The 10,357-nt window shown below is 45.0% G+C and overlaps 1 protein-coding gene across 3 annotated transcripts in view; it reads right to left on the bottom strand.

The window, feature by feature from the left end:
• LRRC49 (leucine rich repeat containing 49) overlaps positions 1-10,357 on the bottom strand; it is a 125,800-nt gene that overhangs the window by 12,246 nt on the left and 103,197 nt on the right. For all 3 annotated transcript variants that reach the window (XR_002100751.1, XM_019533459.1, XM_019533458.1), the window contains one exon: positions 2,000-2,185. Coding sequence is in view for 2 of the 3 variants with exons in the window: in XM_019533459.1 (XP_019389004.1) it covers positions 2,000-2,185 (186 nt within the window). In the remaining variant the exon portion in view is untranslated. The remainder of the gene's footprint in view (positions 1-1,999; positions 2,186-10,357) is intronic.

The raw sequence follows: 10,357 nt of genomic DNA, 5'->3' as shown, positions 1-10,357 counted from the left end.
TGCATCCAGGTGAGCAAAGTGGGCAGGGAAAGCCCCATTTTTTTATGATAAAAAAAAATCAAAATGAAAAGCCAAAATATATAGGCATTTAGAATGTATTTTATCATTTGCAAATGGTTAACCAGTCTTCTCTGCTAGTGTGGGTTATACCTATTCCTTCTATCATTTTTTTCCATTTCTATTACCTTTCTACTTGAAGCTTGTTGAAGCTGCTGCAATAATGTCTTCTGAGAGAGAATTTGTTTGAAACATTTGCTGGTATTTTTTGTATTTGGCTGCTAGCCTGGGAGTAAACCCTAGTATATACTTAGTTCTGCATGCTTGAAGCATACACTTCTTGGAGGTTTTGCACAGTGCATTCACGAAAAGGTCATAGTTATCAGAGACTGATTCGATGCGTGTCACTTTTTTGTCAAGGCCTTTGATACACTTATACTATATTTGGAGTTATGGCTGCTGTGACATTGATAGCAATTGGCCTGTACTGTATGTGAGGAATGGGTTCCAATACGTCTTTTTGCACATAGCTTGTATATTGCTACCAATAAAGGTGAGGTCTCGATTATAGCTTCATCTTCACTGGGAGCTAGTCAAAGTCCCAGGTAGCTCTGTGTCATGGATCAGGCTTAGGTGGTATGTCTTCGTTCACATCTTAACCAAGCTGCCATTCTCATTGTTTTTACCGTAACCCCATGTGACCCTGTGGCTATTGTCACCAATGATTAGGCATGCTTTTTTGTGGTGTAGGTTTCCTGGGCTCACAAAAGCAAAAGACTTCTCTGGTAGCTTATAAATGGATGTTATTGAGGAGATGTCCATATTGATAGTCAAGATTTCAATGTTGTGTTGATGATGAGCTCTTGTTTTATGAAGATAGCACTGCCATATTTCTTGTGCTGCCTTTCGATGGCTAATCTCATCCCAGAGATCAATAACCATAAACTGAATCAGACCCATCAGTGTGCTCCTGTGGCACAAACAGACATAGCATAGTGGGCTACATTAATAGAAGCATCAACTGCAAGTCAAAGTGTAAGGATCATTCTTGTATTTGGCACTGGCGAGGCCTCACTTGGAGTACTATGTCCAGTTTGAAGCATGTACTACAACAAAGTTGTGAACAAACTATAAAGAGAGTGGAGGGGACAGCAACAAAAATAATTATGGAAAAAATGACTTAAAAACACAGGCTGAAAGAACTAGAATTATTTAGTTTTGGGAAGAGAAGACTGAGGAAGGATTTGATAACTGTCTTTAAATACCTTAAGAGTGGTTATATGGAGAATGGAGATAGACTATTTCTTGTAGCCACAGGAGACAGGACAAGGTATAATGGTGTTAAATTGCACCAAGGGAAATTTGTTTTGGCTATTATAGAAGGAACTTTCTCACTCTCATGAAGATGGTTAAACACTGGAAAAGGCTATCCAGAGCTTGTGGAATCTCCATCTTTGGAAGTTAAAAAACATTCTGACCTGTTATGAACTTTGAGTTCTTTGCAACAGAAGAATTGTTTTATTTTTCTATAATCAAAAATGAGCGAAACCTAGGAGCTGTCATTTTTTGAGGGGTGCCGCAAATCTATCAAGATACTCCTTGATAGCTTTGTGCCACTTCCTGGAAAATGTCATTGAGTCTAAAAAGGTTGAGAACTACTGGATTACACAAATGTTTGTCTATTTGGTCTTTGTTCCTGGTACTTACTTTCCTAGTATTTTATCAAATTTTCTAGTTTAAATAAAAATAACAGGGTAAATTTGATCAATGCAAAACACAGAATAATACATAAGTCAGTACAGTTAGAGCTTTTCCTTTTGCATAATAATTAAAGGAGATTTTCTTCTCATGAAGGAACTCCACTAATTGTATTAACACTTGGCAACATGGGTTGATAAAACAGTTTGTCTTTTAAATTAATGGAAATTTATTTTATAGGACCAAGTTTAAGAAGGAAGTTACATACCCTTTTCACTCCTAAAAGAAAGTCACATTATCTTACCTTGGTTCCATTTATCTTCTGCAGATTAAAATGGTTGAGTCTAAACAGAACATAGTACTTCCACAGAGTGAAGTTGACAATTGGATTTCCTTGATGATCGACTGTCAGCTGTTCAATACGATGCACCTGGGATAATGCATTGAATTGCTGCAATGTCACAAGATTGGTCTCCTTAAACTTCAGGTGCTTTAAGAAAAACAAGAGACACATGAACTATATTAAGCTTACAGAGAAAAACAGGACAAGGCAACACAACCATCCTAAAAGCATCAACCTCTGTGACATCATCTTCGTTCCATGCTACTTAACTTCTCCATACACTCAGGCCACTGACAGACATTCATTCAAGGGAATGATGGGATCTGATCTCCAATCCCAACAACTGCACTTCCTGCCAAGCCACACATGCATGGCAAGATGTGTGATTTTGGGATTGGTGATCAGATCCCAACTGCACCTTACTTATCATTGCAAGGAGAGCCTGGGATCATGTTCCTGGGCTTTCCCTCCACTGGATTTTTGAAAACCAGGTCCCAATAATCTGCTGTCAGCTGGTTCTGGGAACCATTCCAGGGTCAGTTTGAGCTGTAGCAGAAACTGAACTAATGTAGCTGATGTTAACATAGAGTGTAATAACAGTGAAATGTAACCATGTTAGTGTTGCCCTGTAAGCAACTTAAACTCCATTTTGTATCCTTCTGCTTGACATAAGTGAATGAATTCTACATGGCCTTTGTGTATGAGTGTGTGTGAAAGGGTGAATGGTGAAAGAATGGCGTAGAAACAGGAAAAAAAAATTAACTGTTTATGTAAGCAACAAGGCTCCAAATGTGTAAGTTACCAGTCAGTGAGCTAATTAATTGATGGCTGAATCCCTCTGAGGTCTAGGGCACAAAGGAAATAACAAGGAGGAGGAACGTATGCATCCTGTCCGATGGGAAGCAAGGACACTCCAGGGCTGAGATACCAACTTTTACAACCAAACTGACCTCGGGCTGAGATAAACAGAAGATGGATGAGGAACAACTGCAAAAACAGAAACTGGGTATGGAAAAACCCCAAAGCACTGAAACAAAGGATGCCAACCCCTATAAAAAAGGACTTCGAAAATACCAAGTTGGGTGAGTCTCTCTCTCAGCTGCTTCTTCACAGCACAGATGCAGCTTGGAGCGGGGTGAAGAGATACTATCTCCAGGATCTTTCTCTCTCCCAATAAGGCCTGGGCCGGCCACCCAGTGCTATTATGGAACAACTGCTGCTGGTAACTATAATGTCTGAATAGAATGGTTGTTTTGTGTTTGTGTGTGCCTGTGTGTAGTGATGTGCTGATGACCTGTGTGCGTCTATGAGCGGTGTGTCTGAACCTCTGTCTAATTATTGTGATCAATATATGCGGCATTTTGCCTTATCCCCCTTTATAAGGTCTTGCTCTTGATTTGACAATTGGAATTTAAAGTAACAGAGCCTCAGTGCAGGCGCCAGTGCCTGCTGACGAGGAACCCCAGCGTGGTGCCTACCAACAGATGGTCAACTGATCACCCCCAGACGTTTGAGCTCTGGTGGAGTCCCTGCTGGCGCACAACCACCTGATTGTCAGCTGGCAGGGATCACACTGGGGTTTGAGCCCCACAGCAGTCTCCAACCTGCAGGCAATCAGTTGATCATCTCCAAGCAGGGACCATACCAGGCTTGCCTTGTGCAATCCCAAGCCAGCTGATGATCAACTGACTGTTTGCCAGCAGGGATCACACTAGGGCTTCTTAGTGCAGTCCCAATCCAGTTGATACTCAGCTGACTGTCAACAAGACTGGGACTGCACTGGGGCTCTAATGGGCCCCTGTGCACCCCTACTGGATGATGATCAGCTGATCTCTCTCTCTCTTTATGTAGCCAGTTATGCATAGTTCAGAGATCACTGGATACATGTACGTTTTCAGAAGAACTACACAAATCAGATTTACAAGTCAGGCAAAAACCTCTGCCACGTGTTCATTTGAAAGTGCAATGGAAACTAGCCAAAATGTTACTATGTATTTTTTGTGTAATACTTCTGTGGTTTATATCCTGTTTTACTGCACCATTAATTGCCTGAATGTGTGTCTAGGTTACACTTTAAGATGCAACTAACTTATCCTTTTTAAGACTAAGCTAGACAGCCTTGGATGAGATGATCTAGTTGGGAATGGTCCTGCTTTGAACAGGATATTAGACTAGATGACCTCCTGAGGTCCCTTCCACCCCTAATTTTTCTATGATTCTATGATAACTGGTTCATCATGTCTTAAGTGTAACGTCTGCCAGGGGCCTCACGTAACCAAATTCTGAGGTCCAGCTAAGCAGGTGAACTCACCTGACCAGTATTTTTAGCACTTCTTTAGTAATAAATAAGCTTATGAATGCTTTCAGCATTAAAAAGGAGCCTTCATCTTTTTAATTCAATAAATTAGATTTTAAAAACCCTTACTAGTCATGTCTTAGTGGGAAAACCTTATCACTTACTCTTTCAAGAGATGTTTTCACATTTTAGAAGTGCACTCTCATAACATCCTTTAAGCAGATGAAAATTTCACAATGGGGTAATTAAAAGACAAATAATGTACAAGCAAACAGTTTTAGATTATTAGGTTTTCAGAAAGGTTGTCATATTTTTTTTCCAATATCATTTTCTAAAATTAAATTGAAGGCCTGTATGATCCAACTCTTTAATATTTTGGTTAAATGGGTATTTATGATGCACTCATTGCAATAATTTATTTGTATCAATATTTTCTAATGAGGACTAAAAAGAATCATACATGCCTATGCAAAAAACACTATGTGAATAAAGTTCATGTGAAATCTGCATGAAAGAAAAGCGTTCCATATCTGGTTCATATACAAGGACTTAAGTGAAACATTTTGAAAAATGGAGCATTTCCTGTTTACAGCACCCATACAGTTCATTGCTCTGTCAATCCCTGCTGAAGAAGGGGCCCTATGACAAGGTCATGCTGAACCAGAGAACCATGAAATTTTGGCAGCTTAAAACCTCTGGAAGAATTTCATAGCCCCAGCCTGAGTATACATTCATCTGGGCTGAAGCAAGTGAGTTGCGTTAGATTCAGTATCTTAAAAAAGAGTTACATCAATCAGAGACTCCAACCTATGAGGATTGGAAGGTCCCATCTGCCAGCCTGACCCCATGGCGCGAGAGGTCTGCTTCATGCCTGGGGCTCGGGTTAGGGACATTATGGAGAGGATCCCAGTCTACATCCAACCTGCAGGCCAGTACCCCATGGCTGTCATCTATGTGGGAACGAATGACGCAGCCAGGTCCAACACTGGGGGACAAGCTTAAGGAGACGGGGACGCAGGTGATATTCTCCTCTCTTTTTCCAGTCAGTAGGCGGGGACGGTGACACCAGGCCTGCATTGGCGAGGTCAACCGGTGCTTACGCAGTTGGTGCCGCCAGGCAGGCCTTGGGGTTCCTAGATAATGAACCATGCTTTTGGGCAGGGGACTTGCTGGGGTGGTATGGGCTTCACCTCTCTCCTAAAGGCAAGCATGTCTTCTCTTCCAGGTTGGCTGATCTCATACAGTGAGCTTTAAACTAGCCTCGCCAGGGGAGGGGGCCACAAGAAGACAAGGAGACACCACCCAAGCAAGACAGGTGACAAATGCAAGGAGTGCCCAGGTAAGAAACAGGGATCCAGACAGTCTCCCAAATCGGGGGGTGGCACACGCAGCTATGCAAGGCCTTACATGCCTATATACCAATGCTCCTAGTATGGGAAACAAACAGGAGGAACTCGCCCTCAGAATAGCCCGTTCAAACCCAAACATAATAGGCCTACAGAAACGTGGTGGGATTCATCACGACTGGGCAGTTAGCATTAGGGGCTATAAGCTTTACAGGCGGGACAGACAAGAAAGGAAAGGTGAGGGTGTGGCACTCTATGTCAAGGAGCAATACACATCCTCTACCAGCAGAATGGGGTCAGAGGAGGGGCAAGCTGAAGTGCTCCAAAACAAGATACAAGGGGGCCATGAGAGGGATCTAATGGTGGGGGTCTACTACAGACCCCCCCGGCCAAGGGGAGGAGTTGAACCAGGAATTTTTGGACCAGCTTGCAGAGGCACTTAAGGCAAGGGATGTAGGTGTCATGGGTGATTTAAATTACCCAGGCATCTGCTGGGAGGAACAGTCAGCCAGGCTGGACCGTTCCAGGAGATTCCTGGCCAAGATACAGGGCCTCCACTTAATTCAGGAGGTGCACAGTCCCACCAGAGGAAATGCCCTGTTGGACCTGGTCCTGGCCACAGGCGACAACCTGGTAAGGGGCCTCCAGGTCCTTGACCACCTGAGTGATAGCGATCATCGCTTGCTGGAATTCACCATCCAGCGCAGGGTGTCAAGGGCCTGCAGCAAGGCGGAAGCCCTAGACTTTAAGAGGGCCAACTTCAACGAGTTGAGATTAGTGGGAGAGGCACTGGGGTTCTCGAGAGCAGAAGAACCCAGTGCCCAAGATGAGTGGTCATTCCTTAAGGAGACAATACTTAGGGCCCATGGGGTGACCATCCCAACAAGATGCAAGGGGGGCAAGACTGCCCAAAAGCCCCCCTGGCTCACCAAGGGTGTCCAGGAATGCCTGATTGCGAAAAAAGGCGGCGTACACCCAGTAGAAGGGGATGCTATCTCCAAAGAGGAGTATACCTCCTTTGCTCGGGCCTGTAGAGGGGGCTGTCAGGAAAGCCAAGGCAGACAGAGCTAGGACTAGCATCCAAGATCAAAGTCCTTTTTCAAATATATAGGGAGGATGAAGAAAGAACTGGGAAACATGGGGCCCCTGCAAGATACTCTGGGCAATCTGGTGGTTGCGCCAAACAAAGCAGACCCCTTTAACCAATTCTTCACCTCCATTTTCTTGTGGAGGGACTGGGACTTCCCCACTGTGATGCAAGACGGACTCGAGGGGAATGCCTCCAGACCTCAGGTTGGGAAGGACTGGGTTAGAGAGCTTCTGGAGGGGTTGGACATGTTCCAATCAGCAGGTCCAGATGCTTTCCACCCCAGGGTGCTGAGGGAGCTAGCAGGGGTTATTGCAGGGCCCTTGGCACAGCTTTATGAGTGCTTGTGGTGCTTTACGAGCACTCAGGTGCCAGATGATTGGAAGACAGCAAACGTGGTCCCCATCTTTACAAAAGGGAGGAGGGAGGACCCAAGCAACTATAGGCCCATCAGTCTTATCTCAATCCTAGGGAAACTCTTTGAGAAGATCATCAAGAAGCACATCTGCAATGGACCAGCTTCAGGGATGATGCTCAAGGGCAACCAGCACGGTTTCGTTAGGGGCAGGCCATGTCAAACCAACCTAATTGCCTTTATGATCAGGTCACAAAAGCATTGCGTGCAGGTGTCGCCATGGACATAGTCTTTCTGGACTTCAGCAAGGCCTTTGACACCGTCTCCCACCCCATCCTCATTAAAAAACTAGGCGACTGTGGCATTGATGCCTACACAGTCAGATAGATTGCAAATTGGCTGAAGGGTCGTACTCAGAGGGTGGTGGTGGCGGACGTGTCATATTCGACCTGGGGGGAAGTGGGCCCCCAGGGCTCGGTCCTTGGGCCCGTGCTGTTCAATTTCTTTATCAGCGACTTGGACGACAGGGTGAAAAACAACCTGTGTCAATTTGCTGACGATACCAAAATTTGGGGTGAGGTGAGCACGCTAGTAGGGAGGGAAAGATTGCAGCAAGACCTGGATACGTTACAGGGGTGGACTAACAAAAACAGGATGCGTTTCAATAATGACAAGTGCAGGGTGCTGCACTTGGGCAGTAGTAACCAGCAGCACCTACAAGATGGGAATCTCCCTTCCTGAGAGCACGGAGGCAGAAAGGGATCTTGGAGTCATTATTGACTCCAAGATGAACACGGGCCGACAATGCAAGGTCACAGTTAGCAGGGCTAACTGGACCTTGTTGTGCATCCACAGGTGCATCTCAAGTAGGGCCAAGGAGGTGATCCTCCCCTTCTATGCGACACTGGTCAGGCCACAGCTGGAGTACTGTGTCCAGTTCTGGGCGCCGCACTTCAGGAGGGATGTGGACAATATTGAGAGGGTCCAGAGGAGGGCCACCCGCATGATCCGGGGACAACAGGACAGACCCTACAATGAGAGACTGCGGGACCTGAACCTGTTCAGCCTTCACAAGAGAAGGCTGAGGGGGGACCTGGTGACCGTCTATAAACTCACTAGGGGGGACCAGAAGGGTTTGGGAGAGACCTTGTTTCCCCTAGCACCCCCTGGCATAACAAGGAATAACAGCCACAAGTTGTTGGAGAGTAGGTTTAGATTAAACATCCGTAAGAACTACTTCACAGTTAGGGTGGTTAGGATCTGGAACCAACTTCCAAGGGAAGTGGTGCTGGCTCCTACCCTGGGGGTCTTTAAGAAGAGGCTTGATGCCTACCTGGCTGGAGTCATCTGAGCCCAGTTTTTCTTCTGCCCGGCAGGGGGTCGGACTTGAAGATCTACAAGGCCCCTTCCAACCCTACTTCTATGATTCTATGATTATTACAAGGAAGACAGAAAAATATGCTGACCAGAAACCAAGACGGGAAACTGGAGAGGCACGAACTGACCTCTTATATACCATATTTACTTGAATCTAAAATGACCCTGAATTTAAGATGATCCCACAAAAATTACATTCTATATATGGAAACTTTATAAATGTATCACAATTTTCCATTTACAGAATCTAAGGTTGCCTTGAATTTGTCCCCCTCCTATTGCTACAGAAGGCAAAATAGTGGCTAGGTGGTCAGATAGTTGGGGGCGGGGACAGGGGGTCAGGTACCCTCTTGCCTTCTGCTCCCACTCCGTTTCCCTGTAGCTTTCCTGGCCCCGCCTGCCACTGGTACCCTGCCTCTCCCCCACCACTGCTAGCTCCTTGCAGCTTCTGCTCCTCTCCCTCAACTGCCCACAATCTCTACCCCTACCACCTGCTCCCTGAATTCTCTGCCTCTTCCCCCCTTAGTGTAAAACCCTGCTGAAGCTTGGTTCCCTCCCGAGTACAAAATGTGGATGAGCTTCAGGTGGTAGTAAGCAGGGGAGGGGGAAGAGCTGTGTGTTGACAGTAAAGGAGGGTGGGGCAGAAGCTGCAGAGGGCAAGCAAAGTAAGGGGACAGGAGTCTGCTGTGGATCTGACTCTGGCCCTAACCCAGATTGAGGGCCAGACTCAGAGCTCCCCTTCTGCCTTGTAAAGCAAAACCTTGTTAATTTGAAATACAAAGGACCAAAAAAAAAAGACTTTGAAATAAACATCCATGCATGTATGTAAATTGATACAGATACCTACAGAATTAGTTGCAGAATTAATACATTTTACCTTTCTGCAAACTGCTGCAAGCACAGGTACCCCATAAACACACTTTTGAGCAATGCTTTTGTACCTACTTATACGCAATATAAACTATGGATGATATTAGTCCAAAGGCAAAAGGCTCATAATTTACCATTTAGTTCATTGAGCTGGGTCCCAACAGAGTCAACAGCTTTTCAAGCCATAGTGACCCTACAGTCCAACACTGTTTAGTATATGTATGAACTCCAGATACCCCCAAAAAAGGATTCATGTTCTAATGACTGGAACTGGATGTTCCTGACATGAGTCCTGGGACCCTCCAAAAATGTATATGCAAATGAAGCATGGGGCCATCTGGTCTGGCTCCACCCACGAAGGGCTGTCACACCAGTTGCATGCGATAGGCCAAGAGGGGGAGTGACAGAGCCTCTCATCTACATAGAAGTTTGGTAATGTTTGCCAGACATTTAAGGCTGGTGAAGAACAAGGAACCACTAGAAAAAGGAAAGAAAGATGCAGGTCAAATATGGGAGTGAAGAGGAAGTTGAAATTTATGCAATGTAGTGGCTCACCATGACTTTGAAAAGAGTCAATATTGAGGGGGGCTGCCACTCAATCCATACTACCTTTTTTTTTTTTTTTTTTTTGCAAAAAAGTAAGTTTTTATAGACAGATTACTAGATATCTAGATATACACCATTAAGCTTGCCAGTCTTCAAGACCCTAAACACAGTTTCAAAAACATGCACCCGTTACAAGACTCATCCTTGTGCACCCATTCACCCATTATAGTAGTCTCACCCATGCACCCACACACCTGTCCACATTTCTTTCACAGTTATATTTGCACTGTCACTTTGTTTCTACCTATGGTCGCTACTCTTTTTGCCCTTGGCTCATATAAGTCACGGGTACTGTCACTGTTAGTTTCATCATCTCTGTTGCTCTCTTCATCGTCACTGTCAGCTTGGTCAATTCACTTTCTTAGTCTTTGTTGTGGCTGTC

The sequence above is a fragment of the Crocodylus porosus genome, unplaced genomic scaffold, assembly GCF_001723895.1.
Source record: "Crocodylus porosus isolate Cpor-Errol unplaced genomic scaffold, CroPor_comp1, whole genome shotgun sequence".
In the NCBI taxonomy this organism is placed as follows: Eukaryota; Metazoa; Chordata; order Crocodylia; family Crocodylidae; genus Crocodylus; species Crocodylus porosus.
Note: the sequence above shows the minus strand (reverse complement) of the source record. Positions and strands in the feature narration are given on the sequence as shown.